The 25,136-nt window shown below is 37.6% G+C and overlaps 1 protein-coding gene across 1 annotated transcript in view; it reads left to right on the top strand.

The window, feature by feature from the left end:
- The first annotated feature begins 1,842 nt into the window (after window positions 1-1,842).
- The window catches only part of CSTPP1 (centriolar satellite-associated tubulin polyglutamylase complex regulator 1), a 163,190-nt gene continuing 139,896 nt past the window's right edge, over window positions 1,843-25,136 (top strand). The window contains exon 1 of the mRNA XM_083348805.1: window positions 1,843-1,957. Coding sequence (XP_083204931.1) covers window positions 1,912-1,957 — 46 coding nt within the window. The 5' untranslated portion in view covers window positions 1,843-1,911. The remainder of the gene's footprint in view (window positions 1,958-25,136) is intronic.

Below are 25,136 nucleotides of genomic sequence, written 5' to 3'. Positions count from 1 at the left end.
GTTTATATCTTGGATTAGTGACAGGATATGGTCAATATTATGCATCGAAGAGGGAACATTGATATTACCATGGCATTCTGGTGTCAATATTAGCTGGAAATGAAATATTAGTGTCTATGAGATACAAGTAGTCCTTGACTTATGACCATTTGTTTAATGATGGTTCAAAGTTGCAATGGCCTTGCAAAAAGTGATTTATAACTGTACTTGCACTTACAACCATTGCACTACCTTCATGTTCATGTGATTGCAATTTGGGTGCTTTGCATTTATGGCCAATTGCTACATTCTGCAGTCATGTGATTGCAATTAGTGGCTTTTTTTGCTGATTTCCAACAAAAACACCCATTAGGGAAATTGGATTAGCTTAATTATTACATGATTCTCTTAACAATCACTGTAAAAATTGTAATAAGAACCAATTTGACATGACTACAATGACTTACAATGGAAATTTCAGTCCCAATTTGGTTGTATGTTGAGGACTACCTGTACTTTTGATATTAAAAAATATGGGTATCTCTGAGCAATAGAACTGAATTCATAGTCCTGTAAGCACACATTTATTCCTGGTTTTCTGTTCTGCAAATTTTCCTCCATTTCGGTGCCTAGTTAAAAGTAGAGGAAGAATATTATTTTTGTGTTCATTGCTGATAAACATTTTGGAAACCCCCAAAACTGGAGACTGTCTGTTAGAAGACTCCAACCTATTTTTTGCCCAGCTGATAAAATAAGGGCAGTCTCATTGTGCCAACAATATAGGTGAACAGGTACTGTATTTGTGATTGCTTGCTTCAAGATGTGGAAGACTAAAGATCCAAAATGTTAGTAATTTATTACTAGCCTTCCGTATAATCTCTAAGTATAATCTCTAGATAAAATTTGGTGCTGTGCAGTACATAGAGATATTAAAAAAAGATTTTTTACCAGGGTTGGGTGGATTCTTTTTTCTCGCCATGCATATGTATACATCAATTGTTTCTCTGTGTCATATGTGTGTGTATGTGGGTATATGCATAATTTTTTGTCATATTTATGTAGTGTATATTGAAGGTTACGCTTTGAGAGCCGAATGCAACGAAATTTCATTTTAATGTATGCTGATTAGTGTATAAAGTGATAATAAAGTTATTTTATTATTTTCCTATTCCTATTCCATTTTATTCCTATTCTATTCCATTTTATTCCTATTCTATTCCATTCGAATTCCTTTCTTATTCCTATTCCATTCCTTTGAGAAGCACATTTTAGTATAAATGAGAAAACAGATCGGCTCATTTGGTTATCTCAGAGAATAAGCAATGGCTGAATTTATATGCTGTGCTTAATTATGTCTTTTTTGGGGGGGGGTTTCTCGGGACACACACTAAACCACGAACTAGCTCCATGGGTTGAGTCCACAAAACATAAGATAGAATGAGGTTGGCTAGATTGTGGTTCAGGCATTCAGAGCACCAACAATTTCAGCTGTTAAAAATACTATAACTTAAAACGCTGCAGAGCTGTGATTTCAAGGAGAGCGCATCTTCCTCTCGCGAACAAAACCACCAGCAGTCACAACGGAGGGCGAATTATTGTTGTTACAAAACAACGTCCATCGAGGAGAGCGCTGCGCTACTACTACTGAAGCACCTTCGGCTGCGAAAATAAAGTCAAAAGTGCAAAAAGCGAAGCAAATCTTTAAAAGATTATTTTTTACGAATCAAACCGGCCCAGGGGAAAGCCGAGGAAGAGCCTGGAAGAGAAGGACAGCTCCCGGTGCAACCTCGATCCCCTTCCTCCCAAGGATTCCGACGGCCGGCTCTTGTTTCTGGCCGGAAGTCATTTTCCTCGCGGCGGCGGCGGCGGCGGCGGCGTCTGGTGTCCTAGAAACGGCCCGGCGGCGGCCGAGAGCGGGAGAACGTCGACAGGATGCTGAGCGCCGATCGCCTCTCTCAGCCGGGGCTCGAGTACCTGGGTGAGGCTCCAGTGGGTGCGGCGGGAAGAGGAGGAGGAGGAGGGGATGGAGATGCAAGTAGCTTCTCCGTTCTCGCCGTGGGCTGAGGGTTGCCTTCCCGGGCGGGAGGGAAGGAGGGAAGATTCTGGGCTCCCTCGGGGCTTTTCTTGCCTGGGACGATGTGCCTGGCCAGAGTTTGCTTCCCCCTTGCTCGCTTGGGAAGGCTGGTTGGGGCTGTCGGCTTGCCAGCCCTCGGGCGACTTGCCCCGCTCGCTATTTTCCTCTCCCTTCCTAGGTGGGGCTAGGATCCTTTAAGGCAGGGGTCTTCAAACCTGGCCCTTTTATGACACGTGGACTTCAACTCCCAGAATTCCTCAGCCAGGCACACTGGCTGAGGAATTCTGGGAATTGAAGTCCACGTGTCATAAAAGGGCCAAGTTTGAAGACCCCTGCTTTAAGGGACCCGGACGAGCAAGCGTATCACTGGCAGTACTTGCTCGCTTTCGGAACTTGGGACTAAATTGTGCTGTAAAGCAAGGGTGTCAAGACTCAATTTCATTGAGGGCCGCGTCAGCATTGCGGTTGCCCTCAGGGGGCCGGGTGGGTATGGCCAGGGTGGGCGTGCCCTACTGGGTGGGCGTGGCTAGAGTGCGTATGGCCTACTGGGTGGGCGTGGCCAGCTCTACATCGTTGGCATCAAGGGTGCCTATGGGGGCCTGGTCAGGAGTGGGACAGATCTGAGGGTCTCTGGCGGAAGGAGGGTCTCTGGGCCAGGGCCAAGGCCGTGGGGGCCGTTCCCTCGCTGTTTCCAGGATGGCTTCGCGGGCCACATGAAACCACTTCGCGGGCTGGATCCGGTCCCCGGGACATGTGTTTGACATGTCTGCTGTAAAGGGAAAACTGGAAAACCCAACCAATGTAACCATTTCGAATATAACCATTTGAAGTAATAAACATTTATTTATATTGTAGTAATATCACTCTGGGTGTAACTCTAGGACAGGGGTGTCAAACTCAATTTCACTGAGGGCCGCATCAGCATTGCGGTTGCCCTCAGGGGGCTGGGTGGGCGTGGCCTGGGTGGGCGTGGCCTACTGGGTGGGCATGGCTAGAGTGCGTATGGCCTACTGGATGGGTGTGGCCAGCTCTACATCGTTCACATCAAGGGCGCCTATGGGGGCCTGGGCAGGAGTGGGACAGATCTGGGGGTCTCTGGCAGAAGGAGGGTCTCTGGGCCAGGGCAGAGGGGGCCGTTTCCTCGCTATTTCCAGGATGGCTTTGCGGGCCACATGAAACCACTTCGCGGGCCGGATCTGGCCCCAGGGCCTTGTGTTTGACATGTCTGCTCTAGGATTAAAGAAGACCCTACCTGTCCCCCGGGTACTTTGTGCTTCCTTCTCTCCCCCCCTCCCCGGCACCCACCTTTCAATGATAAGTTGTCATTATTTATTGTTTTATCCTTTTAACGGTTGCTGGTTTTAATGTTGGTAAGCTGCCCAGAGTCACCTCTAGATGAAATGGTTGGCACATAAAAGAGAAAGAGGAAGGAAGGAAGGAAGGCTATATTACAATAACAGCATAAATGAGTGATTGTTCATCACCTGGTTCTCCAAGCAGTGAAGCTTCTGAGGAAGAGGCCTGATTTACATATTGATAAGCCATAGTTTGTTGAACCATGGAACAGTACCAGACCCCTATTGTCTAGGTTCACATAACCCTAAATTAAACAAAGTGCAATAACAATATCTGTTGGTGCAATGTGAGAGTCCACCAATTGTGGTTTAATCAGTAAATCATTGATCAGTAAATTATGGCTTAACAATTCTGTGTGTGACCAGCCATACGCTAATGTGGCTTATCAATGTGAGAGCCCACCAATTGTGGTTTAATCAGTAAATCATTGATCAGCAAATTATGGCTTAACAATAGCTGTGTGTGACCAGCTATTGCTAAGCATATTGATTTGTGCTTAGATTGTAAGCCGCCCTGAGTCTTCGGAGAAGGGCGGGATATAAATGGGAATAATAAATAAATAAATAACAATGTGGGCATCTGGTCACTATGAGGAAATTTCATTTACCACTGTAAACTATCTATAAAAATGCTTAATATCTAAATATTTTATAATTTTCATTGCTCCCCCCCATAATATCTTTACTCTGTGTAACTGCACTTGCAGGCTATGTTTAATTGGGGTAATGTGCTGTGTGAACCCTAGTTTTTTTTGTCTCAAGAATAGGCAAAATTTTCAAAACTCCTACCTGAAGTAGGATGTAGCAACCAGGTTGTATCATACAAACAAAGTTAAGATGCTCTTCTGGCCTTTGGACAGAGAGATGTGAGCCTAAAGAGGGCCTACCAAAATAGGAAATGCTAGGCACTATCATCATTTTTATTACTATTTCCTTCTCTTCTTGAGTGTTGGGGAAAAAAGGAGTGAATTAGAAACAAAATTGGGGTGAAGGTGGCTAAATTTTTCTACACTCCAGCCATCTAGTTGTCAGTTGAAAAGATGTTGGGATACAGGGCCATTAGTCATCCTAATGCCTTTTATTAATTGCTTTGCCTATAGACACTTAGGTTAACAGTCACCTAGAAGTGGTAGTGGGTTTTTGAGTGGATCAAAATCATTTTGAGTTTTCTGTTTCAACAAAAAGTTAAAGCCAAATCAAAATTTGACATGTGTCCTTAATCTTCAAAGGTAAAACAATTAGAAAATTGGAAAATAAGGATTACCTTATTAATAAATATATTCTGCAAACAACTTCAAATATAAAACATACTCAGTTGACTAATATTAAAAGAAATAAATAGAAAAAAACCTTAGTTTTAATCTTGCATTTCTGCTATATGTAGTACTTAAAATCTAATAATACCCCCAAATTGAATCTCTGTTCAAAAAGGAAAATCTTAGTCATTGAATTGCATCTATGCCATTTAGAATGCCTATAATGTTAACATTGCTCTTTATGTCTGGGGGGGGGGCTGGGGAGGAAATGCTTTTTTAAAAAAGTTGTTGAATAATTCTTTGTTTAACATGAATCTAGTGAAAGTAAGCAAGATTTGAGAAAACACCTTTGAATCTTTTTTGGCATTGACTTATAGTTGTTCAAACAGCATTCTTTGAAGAGAATAGCAACCCTCCTCCAGGTGATTTATTGTATTTCTCAAGGTTTTGCTAATAGTATTATTCAGCTGTGAGATTATAGGCAATTGTGACAAGAGAAACCAAATCAAGTTAATCTTATTCAGACTGTTTGTTGCCCAGGGCTGTCATATCAGGTGTTCTTTGAAGAGATGCTTAACTCAGCTTCTTTACTTTTGGGGATGGGTGAACTATCTTATAAACACTCTTTGTCACATGCACATAAAAATCATGCAAGTTAATTGGGTGCTTCCAAAATCCCTTCTGCCATATTGTAGTGAATATTCCACATTCACAATATTTTCTATATGGCATTTAATTACAACAAAACATATTTCTGTGCATATTTTTCTTTACTCATCACAACCTTTGTGTTCAATATACTTGTAGAAGTTGATGTTTCAAAAATTATTTCTCATTTCTAATGAGAAGTTGCAATGTCAGTTGCTTGGTTTAATAAAGAATAATATAACTTAAGCTTTCTTTCCCAGTAAAGAAAAAAATGTGCACAGAAATATGTTTTGTTGTAATTAATGCCATATAGAAAATTTTGTGAATACAGAATATTCACTACAACATTGCAGACATAATGTGTCCACTAAATTCGTTGTAGGGGAATTTGGAGGTGGGTGCGTTCCTTTAAAAAATGTAATGGAATGAGAAAGTAAAATTTAGAGGCTGTAGACAGGAAAAAAATCCATTGGTTATGTCAAACAGAGTAGCAGGATTGCAGAAGGAAAATCAGCTTTATTTTGAAATGAAAACATGGTTAATTTGCAATTAGTTAAATAGGAAGTATTGATATGTAGCCTCCAAACAGAGTCAAACTAATTGCCGGAGTTAAGGATATTACCAATATGGAAACTAGGTAGTGAAATAAATTTTGATAATATGACTTAGTTTTTGCAAAATATGCTTAGTTTTTATTAAATATAAGTATACGTAGTCCTCGATGTACATCCATTCTTTTAGCGAGTGTTCAAAGTTATAACAACACAAAAATGTGTCATAACTTGTCCTCACACTTCTAACCATTGCAGCATCCCCATAGTCACATTATCAAATTTTGGGCACTTGGCAACTGGCATGCATTTACAACAGTTTCAGTGTCCTGGGGACCTGGTGAACACCATTTGCAATCTTCCAAGCTGGCTTCTGACAAGCAAAGTCAATGGGAGAGGGCGGAGTCACTTAATGAGTATGTGATTCACTTAACTTCACTTTGGTAAGTGATTTCCTTACCAAATGTGGCAAAAGTCATAAAATTGGGCACGACTCAATTAACAATCAACTTGCTTAGCTATGGAAATTCTGGTGTCAATTGTGGTTGTATGTCCAGGAGTACCTGTGTTACTTACAATAGCCCTGTAAATTAGGCCAACATAATTACCACATTTTGTGGAGACCTTGGTGATCTCTGAGCTTGGTGGTTCCCTAGCTGATAATGTTACCTTGTCTAGTAATGAAATTTCTGCAAGCAGACAACCAAGCTCAGAGCACCAAGGACTCCAGACTTTATCTTGTAATGTAATCACATTTTAGATGCCAGAGTTCAGGCATAATGATTTTCCTGTGGCCTCTTTGTGAATGTTTTGGCTATTCATCCAGGAACTTTCACATTCTTAGCTATACCATGTTTGATTCTGTTTCTCAGCCTTGAATTCTTGGTTCCTTTGATGAAACTTGGCCTTTTCAGTGAAGCGGTTTATATATTCCATCTCTAATTGAGGGCTTACTCTTCATAGAGCAATTTTGAAACTTTTAATTATTTTCTCTCTTGAGTTAAGTTCCTTTCCTTCCCCTCTCTACTAGAATCCTTTTTCCTTCATCTTGTGCCAGCTGTGGACATGTGAGAACATGAGTCCCTGCCAGAGAAATTGCATTTTATAGAGCTTGAGTCTACTCAGTGCCAGAGATGTTGTGCTCTCTTACAAAAAGGAAACGCTGAGGAATTGGTGTTTTTCTGCCATTACCAGTCAGACAGTTCTTGACTTTTATTATAGTACCTGAAAACCAGCTCCTGAAGCACTGAGTATACACATGTTGATTTCTGGTCATATTTTCCTTCCTTTCTAGCTTGCCACCTATCTTCATATAATTAAGTACTTAACATAAACATGTATTTAGTTCAGTTAAATAAAACTAGTAATATTCTAATTTAGTTATATCTGCAGTTTGAGTTCCTGCAGCACACTAAACCCATTTGGGTTGTTTGTATTTAATGCATCATGGGAATGCTGCTACTGTTTCCCCCCGAAAATAAGACTACTACTTCTTCTTCTTCTTCTTCTTCTTCTTCTTCTTCTTCTTCTTCTTCTTCTTCTTCTTCTTCTTCTTCTTCTTCTTCTTCTTCTTCTTCTTCTTCTTCTTCTTCTTCTTCTTCTGCTTCTGCTTCTTCTTTTTCTCCTCCTCCTCCTCCTCCTCCTCCTCCTCCTCCTCCTCCTCCTCTCCAAAAGGCATGAGGTCTTATTTTTTGGGTATCTGTTATACACAGTTTTACCTCGCAGCGGCGGCACTGATAGCCCCGCCCAGCCGCCCCACTTTTCCTGTTGCCGAAGGAAATTCCTCTGCAGCTGAGAATGGAGCTCTGACCTGCATTTTGTCGTCAGAGGCCTTCCAGAAAGATCTCTGCAGCCAAGCCATAGATTCAATCTCAGCTGCAGAGGCATTTCCTTCAGCTGCAGAAGAAGTGGGCTGGCAAGGCAGGTGTCGATTAATGGGAGGCCTGGCTGCAACGGTAAGCGGGTGTGGGATGCATGGGGCAGTTCCAGCCCCTTCCTGCCCTAGCTTGATTTTTAGGTGTGTGCCTCGCTCCAAAACCAGGGATTATTTGGGGGGTAGTGCTTTTTATTAGGCCCATCCCCCCAAATCAAGCTAGGGCTTATTTTTGGGATCTTACTTTCGGGGAAACATGGTAGTACGATTTTTAAACCATTGTTTATGGCATAGCTATGAAATCAGACAGTTGTTGTGCATCTAATAAACCATGGTTAGCAAAATATTACACAATTGGTTTCAGAAAGCAAAAAACTGGGTTAGATCCAGACTAAATCAGCCACTATTGTAACTAAGTGCTTTTAATTTTTCCCATTATTTTCAGATGGGATATATATTCAGCTAATTAATTTGCTTAGCTCTTTCTGAGTCCTAAAGAAAACATTTTTAAAATATTTAAGATGGAAAAAGATACAAAAAACCTATTGTCTGTCATTTTGGGAAAAAGCAAGAAGATGGAAGAAGAGAGAACTCTGTGGCACGTAGCATGCCCTTTGCCTCTGATCTAGCTTGTTGCCATCGGGTGCAGTGAAGGATGCTACTTATTGAAAAATAATTCAAATGCTACATATTGAAAAATAATTCAACTGCCATTCCATTGACCTCTTATATATGCAATGGGGCACGGCACTATCTGTTGTTCCACCTCAAATAGTAGATTTCTTGAATAAAAACCTGAAATAATGGAAGCAAAAGTGATAGCAGTATGTGAAAAGCACTAATATGGAATATATAAATCCTTCCATTCTCCACCATTCAGTCAGAACTGAAGAAGCTTCTTGGATGAGGAGCAAAACATCTTCAAGGAAGAACAAAGTCTGGTTGCGTTTTGGAAAAAAAACCTTTGGGACTACCATAGCCTGGATGACTGAGAATCTCCATAGATATTAATATCTCTTACTAATATGTAAGAAAAAGAACTCAGGATTTTACTAAATGTTAAGTCTGATTTACCCAAATGCAGCTCTTACTTGTGTATCAACAAAAGTATATAATGTCCTCATCAAGAGAAATGATACTGTGATTTTATTTCACTTTGATCAAACCTCACTTGGAGTAGTCTGCACAATTGAGCAATGCTTTTTAAGGAGGACATTGGCAATTAGGAAAATGTTCAGAGAAAGTTGACAGATTGGGTTTGGCAACCAAATTCTATGCAGCAATAAAGCTCCACGGAGAAGACATTTAAAAGCCAACAGATACCATCAAAAGAATTTCAGTGAAATATTAGAAAGAACTTCCTGATTGTATTTTCTGTACCTCAGAAAATAGCAGATTGCACTTTACTAGGTTTTTAAGCAGATTCTGGTGACTAAAGATATCTAGGATCGAAATATCCAAAGATCTTCATGTTGTAAGGAATTAAACTACGGTAAGTGATCTTTAAGAACCCAACCTTTGGCTGAACTATTCATCATACTAACTCAGGAGATTTGAAACTATGATTTGTTGAACACGCCGGCCAGACTCATAGTCAGACTGAATTTTAAAAAGATGACACAATATGCAAAGTAAAAGTCAACATCATGCTGTGAATCCGATCAGTAATTAGAATAGGAAAGGAAAGGAAATACTTCCATGGCAATAATAGGTTTGCTTATCAGTAATATGCCAACTATTAACTTACGCTTGATACTGCTGACTGGCTACCATGAATGAAAACAATTTGTGCTTGATACAAAAATAAATGAGAGAATGACTAAAAACAAGGTTGCTTAGTGGCTTCAGGAAGCAGTGTGTTGTCTTTGCTATGCTAGCTAAAAACACAAAAGTGTTTGTTTTCAGTTGAGCTTAAGACTGAGAAATGCTTTTGTTCTTAATTTAGATTCTGTTTGACCATGTTGTTCTTAGTGGTAAAATACTCCCAGATTGTACAGACTCAGAACACATGTCCTAGATCAGCAACATAACCCATGCATTGTAACTTTATCTACGGAATGACATGCCAGGCCAACTCATTTTGCCAGGCAATGGAAGGGACCCCCTCCTCCTCTGAATAGTTGTGATGGAATTAAAGATGAATCACACAAACTCCTGCAAAGCAGAGAATGGTATAGGCATGAACTGTTATTTTTCTTTTTGGACCTTTTGTCTTATTCCAGTTGCTATATTATGATGTGCAATATCAATATAAAAAGGCTAAAAGAATTGGTTCTACTGGAAATACGTAAGCATTTTTTTGTTAATCTGATGTCTGAGAATTATTAAGGAGGGTTAGAATTTCCAATTTTTTATTCCAGCTCTGGTCTGTGGTCTATTCAGCATTCCTGAATAGAATAAGCATTAAAAAAAAAAAGCTGTAGCCTAAAACAACTGATTCTGTAATGCTGATTTTTTTTGCATGACATGTATATGTATATGTGCAGGCAACCTTCAAGTTAGTCTTAACTGCTGATGAGTTCGTTGACAAGTCCATCCAGCTTTTTTGGCAACATTTTTTGGAAGTGGTTTGCCATTTTGCCTTTTTCATAGAGCTGAGAGAAAATGAATGGTCTAAAGTCACCCAGCTAGTTTTATGCCTAAACTTCCTATGGCGTGACATACTGTATTGAGCTAGGATATAATTACAATATTTATTGCTCAGAATATTTTGTGAATCCAACTAGTGTGTTTAATTTATTATGTGTTACAAGAATGTAGACAGTTGGATCCATGGAGAGAAACATGGTTCAGTTAGCCATGAAATAGCACTAACAGTAAACATGTAGTATAAACATAAACAATAGCTGTTCCGAAACAGCTATTTGAGGATTATACAATATCTTAAAGTTGCTATTCTAACCATGCTTATTGTGGGTATGAACATCTGCAGTTGGAGCAAGAGAAGCAAATCACAAAATGCATTGCACTATTTTGATTTCTACATTTATTATCACAACCTGTGTATATAAAGGATGGAGCTGCTTCAACTGATTCCTGCGGTTGTGGAAATAATAAGATACATCTTAAGGCAAAAATTATACTCTTTAAATGCATGATTTTCTTCTTTTTAGGTTTTTTTTAAAATTAACATTGCTATTCGGGGTTTAGCTTCCAAAACTTTTAGCAGACAGTACATAGATCTCAGTGGCTGAAAAGAAATGAACTTATACTATGTCAAACATTTGGATTGTTAGTTTTCTGTAGTGTGAGCCTGGTTCTGTTTGCATATAATTTTTTTCCCCATTCAGTCATGTCAGATTCTCACAGAATTAAGTCCATGCAGTTTTCTTGGCAAGGTTTTTTCAGATGTGATTTGCCATTACCTCCTTTTTTCTGACTTTACTTCTATCGGGTATAACTTGCTCTGAGTAATATTCCTTAATAATTTTATGATTCGTTAACTTGTCCCCTATCTTCTCTAGCTGCACTTACACAGTGGTAGGTATTCCTATCTGGTAGACAGGTATGAACAGCTAAATATAAGAAGCTGCTCAGCTGTTCCATAGAGATTATTGTCATCATTCTCAAACATTTATTTTCCATAAAACTTTCAACTTAAGGACCAATTTGCTCTAGTGGTTAAGGCAACAGGCTAGAAAGCAGGAGACCATGAGTTCAAGTCCCATTTTAACCATGAAAGCTAATTGGCTGAACTTGGGTCAGTCACTCTCAGCCCAACTCACCTCACAGGGTGGTGGTTTTGGGGAAAATAGGAGGAGGAAGGAGTATCAGGTATGTTAGCTGCCTTGAGTTATTCGTAAAAATAATGAAGATAGTATGCAAACAAACAAACTTTCTTCCTTTGTATTCATGTAGAATCGGGCATGAGAAAGTAAATTTGTTCATATAAAAGTCCTTCCATTAAATATGGTTTGAGAAGCTTAATATACGTAATTAAATAGATAAGTGTGAATTAAGATAAAACTATCATAAATTTATTGAAATTTAAAATACAAAGAGAAAAAAATTAAAACCTAACCTCAACACCCTTGCAAGGAAGTAACAACTTGGGAAATTGATACCAATTTCTGCTAGCTGAGAGCCATCAGCCATAAACTTTAAACTAGTGTTTCTGAGAAATACTTGAAGTAGAACAATTACCATGAAATATATGCATAAACTATATACATCAAATATATACCAAGTCACGTATACCATTATCTCAGACTTTTATCTAGAGCTAATATTGTTGGAAAACTAAGGAGCTTTGAAAAAAAACAGCTCCCATTTGTGCCATGGAATATTGTATTAATTATGTAAAATTGTAAAAGTACCCTTTCAAATATTTGAAACAAATCATTGTATAATGATTCTATTTTTAGTATACAAATTTAGCACACTAAAATGTCTCATAGTTGCAGATCTCACAGTGAGTGTGCTAAGATGGTAAGTTCATAGATTCTATAATAAAGTTGTTAGGTATTTGAAGTATCCTGCCCCATTACTCATGACAAGCAATGTCTTAATTAAGTATAACATGGTAGCATTCGTTGTGTTTTTAATTTACTTATGGTGATTATATTGCATCTTTCCTCCAAATAATTCCTTGTATGTTGTTCTTCCTCATTTTCAAGTTTATTGCAACTTTGTGATGTAATTTAGGTCCTTCAAACATCAGCCAGTATGTTTCATAGCTTAATTATATTTGAGCATAATTTTTTCTAATCCTATTGTTCTGTATAGCTAGAAAAAGAGTTGATCTGCCAAGAATGTATAATATTGAATGAAAATTAATGTTTGGCTTCATATATCACATTAGCCCATAAAATTAGCATAACTAATTAGCTCAGCATATCTTTAACCCAGCCAGTTGTGATTTATATAGGTTTATAAGGTTAAACAATTTGTACAGCAAAGCTGTATGAATCTTATCAGTGTATGTCTTAGTAATGTATTTTATACAAGTTAACCTGCAAGTACCGGTAAGTGTTAATTTTAGTTTCATTTTGCTTTTAAACATAATATTTAACTCTTCTGCCATAAAGTCACGTATATAAGTATGTTTTTTTTTCTGTTTTGAATACTCTTTTTTTCAAGAAACAAAAAAGCTGAAGTAAATATTTCTTTTTATGTAAGAGAATGACTGGGTTCATCAACCATACTTAATTGTAAATAGTTACATTCAGATTTTGTTTAAACTGTTGCATGAACAAAACCAACTACAGCTTATTCAAATGTTTAAAAAACTTGTGATATATAACGTAGAAAAAAAGGTATAGAAAATACGTTTTACATCCTTAATGTGTACAAGGTTACCATTAGCCAATCTAAATAAAGTTAACTGAGTCAGAATCTCTTTAAGCAGAAATGTGGAAGTTTCTTCTGTATTTTTGTTTCTGATATACACGGTACTTTTTTATTTCTATTATATGTGCTTGACTAGAACATTGTTTAAAATATAGATACCGGTAGTTTGACTCTGTCTGATTAACATTCAGAATGTTACAATGCTGGTATCACCAATAGCCATCATATCAATATATATATTACAAGATCATGAAAGATAAAATCAAGCTCAACCTCTGGTGATTTTATATCCATTTATATATTTTGGAAACAGTATGAAAGTGGCATGGCATTACCTTCTTCTAGTCAATGGAATGGACTGAGTTATTAGTTTGAGGAGATAATATCTTCTGGAAAGTATAATATAAAGATAGAAAAATTGTGTCATACATTTTTCACACAAGAAATGTTTTTTTTTAAAATAAAAGGTAATGAAACAAGGAATTTCATACTTAAAAGCTTTTAAAAATACAAATGTAATGGATTTTTATAAGCCAGTATATATATCTACCATCCATCCATGCATCCATTCATCCAACTCACCCACCCATCCATCCATCCACCCAGCTGTATCATGCTATAACTTAAAACTTGTATTTATAAAAAATGAGTATCTTTAACATTTTAGCTTGAAATTGATGCTTATGAATTACTCCTGTCATTAGTGCTCACTTACCTGGGTGTTGACAGAGTTAAGTCAGTTTCAAATTGCACTCCTTTAAATTTCTGCATATTTTTTAATTTTTCTACATCTCAGCCTAATTTGGGGAATTTGGAAATCTTGTTTATTGTTGCTATTTTTAAACTAGAAGGAGTCAGGATATGTTGTTTATCACCTAGAGATCTACCGGTAACTCCATTTTCTACCCATAGAACAATAGGTGAGATGCTTTGGGCTCAATTTTTGTTATCCCAGGTTTGACTGACCATTGGGCTTGACAGCTCATACACTGTTTTTTTTAAAAAGCAACAGAGCAAACAAGCAGCTCTCAACAAAAGACTTAATATTTTATAGATAATTATGAGTAAGATTAATATTCCTCTAGTGAGTTAGAACAGCTGTTTATTATACTTGTTTTATTATTACAGATGGTTTAACCATAATGAACACAAACTGAATACTAGATTTTTAATTTATCTTAGAGTAATGAACCCTTATGTTTATTTCAATTACTGATGTATTTTATTAATTAAATTCTGTCAGCTTTCCATATCTCTGCAAAGTTTCCAATTTTTCTTAGTACAATCAAGCAAAGCATAACATGCTTGATAGAAATGACTTACAACAGAACACAGATTTTCTTCAGTAACCTGTTTCCTATTTGAGAGAGACTTCCAAGAAAAAAAATATGAAATAATGTTGACTTGACTGAGAAGAATCACGGCCATATGGAGCAATCTCCTCCCTGTCCCAAATTTCAATGAGCCTCATTCCTACCAGCCTTTAAGAAGCCTTCTTCCCCAGAGATGAATCAGGAAATCAGATAATCCTGCTGTAAGGCACAACTCAGTCCACTCTTCCATAGTAGGCAGTTCTTCCTTCTTCCAATATTGCGCTACCAAAAGTCTTGCTGCCGTAGTTAAATTCAACATCAATTTAGTATCTATAACAGTACAATCTGTAACAATACCCAACAGAAATAACTTATTTTTTTCTTAAATATCTTCTGCATGTTCCACCAAATTTTAATCCAAAAAGCTTTAACTTTTTTACAAGTCCACCATATATGATAATAAGTTGCATCATCACAACCACACCTCCAACATTTAGGCTGATAATTCGGATACATACATGCTAATTTTTTTAGGATCTAAATGTCATCTATAAAACATTTTATAAAAATTCTCTCTTAAATTTTGTGCCTGTGTGAATTTTACATTTCTGACCCATATCTTTTCCCAGATATCCATCATTATGGGCTCCTGAAAATTCTGGGCCCATTTTATCATGCAGTCTTTAACAAGTTCCGCTTCTGAGTCTATTTCTATCAGTACATTATATATCCTCCTTATATGCGCTGGACTTTGATCTCTTATTTGTTTAACCAAATTTTCATCAGTTGTCAAAATACCAACTTTCTGATCTTCCTTCCATCTAGCTTGTAACTGCCCATACTAAAACCAAGTCTGCACTATTTTTTCTTCTTTTAAAATATTAAATGGCTTTAATTGCCATACATTCCTTTCCATTCTAAGAATTTCTTTATATGCAGTCACATCATGTTTAAATCCCACACTTATATTTTCTATTGCATGTTTAGGTATTGCCCAAATTGGTATTTTATAATTTAACTTATATCGATATTTTTTCCAGACTCGCAACAGGGCATACTTTAATATATGTGTCTTAAAAACATTAACCACCTTCTTATCATACAATAAATATGCATGCCAGCCAAATAATAAATCACATCCCTCAATATTCAATAATCTCCCTTGTGTTAGATTAAACCAATCACTAATTGAGGATAAAGCAGCAGCCTCATAATATAGTTTAAAATTGGGCATTTTAAGACCACCTCTTTCACATACATCTTGCATTATATTAAATTTTACTCTTGGTCTTTTCCCTGCCCAAACAAATTTATTAATACCTTTCTGCCATTCTTCCAAATTTGAATCTTTTTTGAGTATAGGTATCATTTGAAACAAAAATAAAAATTTTGGTAAAACATTCATTTTCGCTGCTGCAATTCTTCCCAATAAAGACAATTGTAATTTTTTCCAACTATCTAACTTTTTGTATGTTCAACCATAATTCATAATTATTTTTATATAATTTCACATTTGAAGCTGAAAGATATACCCCCAAATATTTAATCTTTTTAACTATTTCAAATCCTGTTAATTTTTGTAGGACTACCTTTTGTTCTGTAGTCATATTTTTAGACAGTATTTTAGTTTTTTGCGTATTTATCTTAAATCCAGAAACTTTTCCATATAACAATATTATCTCCATCAGGACTACAATCGACTGAGTTGGTTGACTTAATGTAATAACCAAGTCATCCGCAAACACTCTCAATCTATAATCTTGATCTTTTATTTTAATTCCCTTAATTTAATTTGAGTCACGTATCTTAATCAATAATATTTCCAGTATTAGAACAAACAACAAAGGTGACAACGGACACCCCTGTCTTGTACCCTTTTCAATATTACATGCTTCTGTCAAACTACCATTAATTATTATTTGAGCTGTTTGCTTCTGATATATTGCTTTAATAGGTTGTAGAAACTTATCCCCAAACTCCATCTTCTCTAATACTTTAAATAAAAATTGCCAATTCAATTGATCAAAGGCCTTTTCAGCATCCAAAAAGATCAGCGCTGCAGAGACCTGGTTATTTCTCTCCAAAAATTCCAATAAATCTACAATATGTCTCACATTATTTTTCATTTGTCTACCACTTATAAATCCTGTTTGGTCACTATGAATCATTTGCTGCATAACCTTCATTAATCTATTTGCTAAAATTTTAGCAAATATCTTATAATCAGTATTTAAAAGCGATATTGGCCTGTAATTTTTGGTTTGGGTAAGATCTTGATCTTCCTTCAGAATCAACGATATAAAAGCTGTTTTCCACAATGGAGGCATTTCTCCTCCAGATTGAATTGTTCTAAATAATTCTTTTATTTAATTATTTTATTTCTAACTGTAAATTTTTATAATAAATGGCAGTCAAACCATCTGTTCCTGGTGCTTTACCCACTTTTAATTGTTTAATTCCTAGAATAATTTCTTCAGCATTTATCAATTGATTCATCCCTTCCCTTTGCTCTTGTGTAAGAACAGGGATATTCACTTCTTGTAAATATCTATCTATATCTAAACCTTGAGTTATATCATTAGCATATAACTTAGAATAAAATTCAACAAAAGCCTTTTTAATATAATTTTGCTGAAACACCTCTTTTCCCTTATATTCTATCTTATCTATGTTATGTGACCTTTGTTTTTTCCTTAACAAATAAGCTAACCACTTACCCGGCTTATTAGCATTGCAAAAAGTATTGTGATTAACATACCTTAGGTTAGTTGCCACTTGATCTGCCATCAACATATTAAACTGACCTCTTAACAAAGTAATTGCTTCTTTCACCCTCTTATCAGATGGGTTCAAAATTGGAGCCTTCTCTTTCCTTTTAATTTCCTCCTCTACCTCTTTATGCTTATATTCCAATCTACGTCTATATTTGTTATTCAAATATATTAACACTCCTCTCATATAGGCTTTACTTGCATCTCAAACCATTTCAATAGGAGTACCCTTATACATATTTATATTAAAAAATTCTTTCATATATTTTTACATTCATCCACATTTTCTTGATATCTAAACAAATTTTCATTTAATCTCCAAGACCTCCTATCTTCCCTCTCCTTATCCAACTCCATCCATACTGGACTATGATCTGATAAAATTCTTGGACATATCTTAATCATCTTAACCCTAGAAAAAAATCATTAGTAGTTAATACAAAATCAATCCTAGAAAAAGATTGATGTCTATCAGGAAAAAAAGGTAAAATCTTTTTCTTCCAAATTTCATTCTCTCCAAACGTCTCTCAATTCCAAGTCATCTTTCATCTCAAAAAAAGATTTAGGCAATCTGGCATGATTTGGAGTACTTTTAAAAAGACCTTTTTTATCTTTCTGTGTGTCCAGCACTCCATTCCAGTCTCCCATCAAAATATACAATTTATAATCCCATTGAATTATTTTGTTATGTAAAAGTTTATAAAATTCTCCTTGCTGTTGATTAGGTGCATATAATCCAACTAAAAGTATTTTCTTGCCTTCTATTAAAAGTTCAATTATAATATATCTTCCTTGTTTATCAGCTTCAATTAAATTAGCTGTTAAATTCTTCTTCACATAGATAACTACTCCATTTTTCTTATCTGGAGCAGACACACTAAACTGTATACCCAGTCTGGAATTTATCAAATATTTTTGGTCTGATACACGAATATGCGTTTCCTGTAAATTGTTTCAAATACTGAAATACTTTCTTTCTCTTTTGCGGGGGGTTTAATCCATTAACATTCCAGGTTAAAAACTTTGTTGCCATCTTTTGCGACCTGAAGCTTTCGGAGCGCATCTTGCAAAACCACAAGCACCTGCCTCTTCGGTCTCGCTCCTCCCACTGCTTCACTATAAGTAGATTCTTGAGATGTAATTGTAGATTTCTGTTGTTCTTGTCTCATTCGTCTGGTTGCAGCCCGTGTCATTCTTTGATCCTTAACCTCTTCTAATGATGCCTGGGGCTGCAAAATTTCTGAAGTTTGCTGACGTTCTTTAAACATCCGCGAGATAACTTCTTCATCTCCCTGTATACTCTCCATTTGTGTCTGTTGCACTCCTTCTTCCTTCCTTCCTTTAAATTCTGGGGATGGCGGAGAACCTGCTTTCAATATGTTAGAATAAATGTCTCGTGCCTTCAAAACTGTATTAAGACGATATCTCGTACCTGCATAATTCACCACCAAGCCTATTGGTATCTCCCATCTGAACTGAAGCTGCCGTTTCTTTAATTCATCTGCCAAAAAAGCAAATTCTTTCCTTTTCCTTAAAATTCTTGGTGGAATTTCTTTCAAAATTAAAACTTCTTGATCAGCCACTTTAAATCTATTATTATAAAAAGCTTGAATAATCACATTTCTAATCAATCTCTTTGTAAAATAAACAACCACATCTCTAGGTAATTTTCTTTGCCTGGCAATCCAAGAGTTGACACGAAATATTTTATCTATATCCACTATAATATCTTCTGCTTGCCACCCCAAAATCGGTTCCAAGGCTTGTGCCAATAACTCTTTCAAATTTTCCTTTGGATTCTCTTTCAAGCCTCTTATCCTGAAAGCAAACTCCATATCTCTATATTGCATCATAACCATATCGTCATCAATCTTATCCATTTTATTCTCAGCTTCAGACATTTTGGCATCCAATCTCAAATTATTTTGATTCACCTCTTCCACACGTTCATCCAAATGCTCAATACAAACTGCCAGCCCCTGAAATGCCGCTAAAATGTCCTCTCATATTTCTTTATTCTTCTCATTAATAAGTTCAGATATTTGCTGAGATTGAATTTTTAAAGCATCTTGTAAATCTTTTAATGTTAATGCGGGTGCAGGTGCCACAGGGGGTGGCATCAAAGCCTGTAATGCAGAATGTTGAACTGGTGATGCACCAGCACTTCTAGGAGCGGAAACTTTAGCTGGTTTAGAAGCCATTTTAACACCCAGTTAACTTTTGTTGCGCAGTTTCACTTTTCCACCCAGCTTGCAACTTTGTTACTTCCCTCTTAAATGTCCAAATCTTTAAGTTCACTTTTAGACCAATTTCAAATATTTTGCGCAGAGTGATTTTAAAAAACACAATTTCTTCCTTCTTAATCTTTTATTTTATAATATTTCCCTTGTCCTTTTGTTCTTCCCATTTTCACTGGCAATTCACTCCTTCGCCATCTTTCTTCCTTTCTTTTAGAATAAACCGGAGTTAAAGATCATATACTTGCTTTTTCAATATTTTCCTGCACAGCTCTGCCTGCATCCAAGTAATCCAAAATATGATATTGATTGCAGGGATGGTTGCAGCGTCCTGCTCTGTTCCAAAGCCTTGGAACAGAGGAGTCCCCGAGTCCGGAGCTAATTCAGGCTCCGGGGGAGCTCTCACCCTTCAACCCCCAGAATAATAATTCTGGGGGTCTAGGGGAGCTCTACCCATACCTGAATGCTCACCTTCCCCTCTTCTCCTGAGGGGAGGGTTTCCGAACCGCAAAACAGCTGATTGTTGGTGTTTTCACGATTCAATGGAAAACAACGGGGCTGACGGTTGGAACGGCCGCCATCGACGGAGCCTTGCCACCCGGAAGTGTCCATTTAATTGCAATTTTCTATTCTTTGACATTTTTAACCCTTCCTAACTTCCCAGAGTTGCTTGGTGAGTGAGCAGTATAACAACTGATTAAATAAATGAAAAGGAAAGAATACAAATTAGGAGAAATAATTGTTTTAAATCTGTCTCTAAGTGATGTCGAAGACTAATACATTTATGTTTTCATTAGTGAATGGACATTGCAATAACTCTCTTCTCTTTAGCCTGTCTCTTTTCTCATTTGTTGTAGTGCACTGTAGATACCTTTGATTGGAGATCCTTCAGAGGGAGAGTTATTTCAGTCTGTTGCGGTACTTTCATGACTGACATATATTTTGCTTAGCTTTTGTGATCTGGAAACAGCTTTAGATTCATGTGACATAATTCCAAAGTAAATTTCGATGTGTTACATACAGTACCACAGAAAAATATATAACCTGAAGATAACTGAGTGAGAGAGATTGCAAACATTGAAGTCAAAGGAAAATGAAATGGACTTTGCTTCAGATTTTCTGGGTTTGAGAGTGCTTAGTTCTCCATCATCTTTGTTTCATAAGAATAGGCCGAGAATAAGTTGATACGTGCAAAACGTATATATGTTTATTTTTTTAAAAAAAAAAATCTTTAACACTGTTCTCTCCATTTATTTGGTAACTTTAAAATTATAATTCTCATAATTCTTAATGGAAATCCATTTAATTATATTACAAAACTACTTTCCTGATCCAGTATAGAAACAGAAGAGTATAGAAAACTGATGGCAGAAAAAGACCTGGTGGTCCATTGAGGCTGCCCTTTGGGTTTTTGGTGTTTGCTTAAAGAGGGCTGTAAAACATTGTGAAGCAATATATAAGTCTAATTGCAATTATTATTATTATTATTATTATTATTATTATTATTATTATTATTATTATTATTATTATTATTTTATTTGTATACCGCCCTTCTCCCGAAGGACTCAGGGCGGTGAACAGGGCAAACATATAAAAATACAAGAATACAAATATTAAAAAAAGATTAAACAAGGTGCCCAAAACTAACAACAATAAGTTAAAATGCACTAAAAATATATTAAAATCCAAACCCATCACCCATCAGGCCAGGCCGGCTTGTTCGAACAAGTAGGTCTTCAGATCACGTCGGAAGGAGCGAAGGTCGGGCGCCATCCGGAGCTCAACCGGCAAACGGTTCCACAAATGGCTATTCCACAAACGGGAGCTATTAGCTACATCTCTCCCTTCAAAAACATTGATTAGAACCTATCTAGAGGAAGGAGAACTACCACAAAACTATGCTGTCTCTACCTAACCGCTGAAGCCGGTCCAGAAGGATACTATGATCTGTGGTACTGAAACCCACTGAGAAGTCAAAAAGAGCCAAGGGGGGGGGTTTCACTACTTCCATTTTGCTCTTGTCAGAGGTCATCCACAAGTGTGACCAGGGCCATTTCTGTACCATGACTGGGCCTAAAACTTGAGTGAAGGATCCAGAGGTCCAGATAATCTGTTTCCTCCAGAGCTTTATATAGCAGAACTGTGACAACTTTCTCAACAACTTCCCTAAAATGGGAAAGGTAGAGACAGAACAAAAATTGTCCAGGAGGTGGGGATCTAGTGATGGCTTTTTCAGGAGGGGTCAGACTACCACTTCTATAAATGTTGACAGTATCACCCCTTTGCCAAGGATGTGTTTACCAGTACTTCCTTCCCTGTAATCTAAACTCTCTGGTCCTGATAGTGCATCTCAAGTTAGCATTTATCTTTTCAGCAGCTGGTTTAGGCTGGCTCATATTTAACTTGTGAAAAGAAGCTAGGTGTCCTTGTCAACTACAAGCATTTTTGCCAAGCGAAATCTCTTCCATCCTATACTTGTACCTTTTTGCCCACCCAGATGCATTGTTTTTACATTTCTCTCTACTAAATTCCATCCTATTCAAATCAGCCCACCGCTCAGCCTTTAGCTCTTTCTAATTTTTTAAAGTTTCATTTAAAGTAATTAGCCACCTCTCCCAATTTAGTGTCATTTGCAGACCTAGTAAATGTTCCCCCATCTTCCTCATCCAAGTAATTAATTAAAACATTGAACATCGTAGGGTCCAAGGCAGAGCTCCATGGCACTCTACTTGGTATTTCCCTCTAGCCTGAAGTAGAGCCATTAATGAGCCCAATTTGTGTACCTTTGTTGAACCAACTGTGAGTGCATCCAACAGCATCTAGCTTATATTTTATCATTTATAAAAGAGGCTATCATGAGGCACTCAGGTTTTGTTGAGAAGCCAAGTGCGCACTATATATATATAAAGTAATGTAAAGGTTCCCCCACACATGATGTGTGCTAGTCATTTCCAACTCTAGGGGCCGGTGCTCATCTTTGTTTCAAAGCCGAAGAGCCAGCGCTTGTCCGAGGACGTCTCCGTGGTCATGTGGCCAGCATGACTAGACGCCAAAGGCGCACGGAACGCTGTTACCTTCCCACCGTAGTGGTCCCTATTTTTCTACTTGCATTTTTACGTGCTTTCGAACTGCTAGGTTGGCAGAAGCTGGGAGGAGTAACAGGTGCTCCCTATGCGGCACTCGGGATTCGACCTGCCAAACTGCCAATCTTCTGATCGACAAGCTCAGCATCCTAACCCACTGAGCCACTGCGTCCCTTGTGTGTGTGTGTGTGTGTGTGTGTATGTTTTAAGTATTGTCAAGTCTTTTGAATTGAATAATTTACACACACACACACACACACACATATGTAGATCTTTGGTCATTCAGGTTTTTCCCCACGTAGAATTGGAGGTATCAGCGCAACGTTTCGACGAAATCTCATCCGTCATCCTCAGGCTGGTGACTTCAGCTTCGTTCTTTTGGGACATCACAAACATCACTTCTCCCAGAAGAACGAAGCTGAAGTCACCAGCCTGAGGATGACGGATGAGATTTCGTCAAAACGTTGCCCTGATACCTCCAATTCTACGTGGGAAAAAACCCGAATGACCAAAGATCTACATATAAACACCCGCGAAAACCTATATATATAGCCAGGTCGAGCAGAAGGGGTGTGCTGGGGATCCTGTCAGTAAAAGAATGGCCCCTGCTCTATGGAACATTTGCCCTTTGGAGATCAGAGTGACCCCAACCCTGTTAGCCTTTCGTAAGGCCCTAAAAACCTAGCGATGTTCCCAGGCCTGGGACTCTAAATGTGTCAAGGGTCCTGTTTCCTGGCTATATTGCTAACTGGCCAAGTACCTTGTTCCCATGTACGTTGAATTTGGATGTTTTTAGTCTTTTATTGGTTTTACTGTTTTCATTGTTTTAAAAAAGTTTTCCATATTTTTAACTAATATGTTTTTTTGAAGTGTAGGCTCAGTCATTGACTGAGAGTAGCATCCATAGAAATGGAAGAAACAAACAAGCAAATTCCATGATGTCAATTATATCTATGTAATTATATCTATGAAGGAGATCAGTTTAATATGGCACAATTTCTTTATAGCGTAACCATTCTGGCTCCAGTCAATCGTAGCTATCCGGGTGCTCACAACAGTATGTTTCCATCTCTTGGAACTTGGAACTAAGTTGGACTTTGGCCTGATTCACCACAGTTAATACTATGTACTTAAAATTACTAATTATAGTAGCAAGTTTTGAAGGGGTGTGTGTGTCTTCCAACAACTTGCATAGTTTTCTACACAGATTGTATTTTCCAACTTGGCAGATTCAGGACTTGCTTGAAAGGAGAAGAGCAAGGGAAATCTGCTTGTAATTTTTTGGATGTCACTAGAAGAGATTGCATTTAAAGATGTGAGAAATGTGCATGGTAGCTCAAATATTTTGAAATAAATATTACATGGAATGATCTTTTAACAGAACTTACAGGTTCTTCTACGGTAATACAATTCATACATTTCACATGGTAGCTTTGTAACTGCTCCCAACTATTCACTAATATTCAGAACTCAGAACTTAGGCAAAGAGCTGGGCCAAGAGATTCCTCCCTCTCCTCCCCCCCCCGCTATTGTATGTGTGTTTGTGTATGTGTATCTTCCCATTGTGTGGAGAGAAAAAAATCCTAATAGGTGTGAGAAATGCAGACAATTATTGCCTGTTTATATTTGAATCTGGTAAACACTGTTTCTAGCTAGAATGATTTCTGGAATTACTGAGCATAGAATTGGGGCAAGTGGAGAAAAGGGTGGGAGGGGCAAAGATGAAAATAACCTGGTTGCTGTTAACTTTGGAGTGTGACTGACTGAATTGCATTAGTTGTTCTTCCCTGAGGCGATACAGGTGCGCAGAGTTATTTTTCTTTAATCACCCACATAAATTAACATTTATTCTTTTGCATTAAAATAATTAAATAAAACTACACCCTATATCTTTTATTACCAGATAATATCTTTGAACCTCTGGCTGACAACCTTGCTATTGGCCGCAAGGTATTTTCCAGGGTGTGCTTTACCCACTTTTATATTAAATAATGTTCTAAGTTCAAAACAAACAAACAAAATAAAAACCTCATAGCAATCAGAATCTATGAAAAGCTTTAATAATAATAATGCCCAGTAGCAAATCATGTTTTCTAGATACTTCTCCTGGGTTTGTCCTCCCTTCCCATCTTATCACTTTCATCAGGGTGAACAAAATAGATCAGGGGTATCAAACTCAATTTCATTGAGGGCTGCATCAGCATTGCGGTTGCCCTCAAGGGGCCGGGTGGGTATGGCCAGGGTGGGCGTGGCTAAAGTGCGTATGGCCTATTGGGTGGGCATGGCCAGGTCTACATCGTTCGCATCAAGGGTGCCTATGGGGGCCTGGGCAGGAGTGAGACAGATCTGAGGGTCTCTGGGCCACGGCCAAGGCAGTGGGGGCCGTTCCCTCACTGTTTCCAGGATGGCTTCGCGGGCCACATGAAACCACTTCGCGGGCTGGATCCGGCCCCCTGGCCTTGTGTTTGACATGTCTGAAATAGATACTGTAGGTAGGTGAGCTGTTAGAGAGCCAGTTTGGTTTAGTAATTAAGGCACCAGGCCAGAAACCAGGAGACTGTGAGTCCAAGTCCTGCCTTAGCTGGTGGGGTGACTTTGGGTCAGTCACTGTCTCTTAGCTTATGACATCAGACTTGAGTGACAAGCTGGTTGGTCAATTCCTGGATCAATACTTGATTGATCTGATAAAGTGAGGACTATGTGCAAG

Source organism: Vipera ursinii (genome assembly GCF_947247035.1).
Source record: "Vipera ursinii genome assembly, chromosome: 1".
Classification (NCBI taxonomy): Eukaryota; Metazoa; Chordata; class Lepidosauria; order Squamata; family Viperidae; genus Vipera; species Vipera ursinii.
Note: the sequence above shows the minus strand (reverse complement) of the source record. Positions and strands in the feature narration are given on the sequence as shown.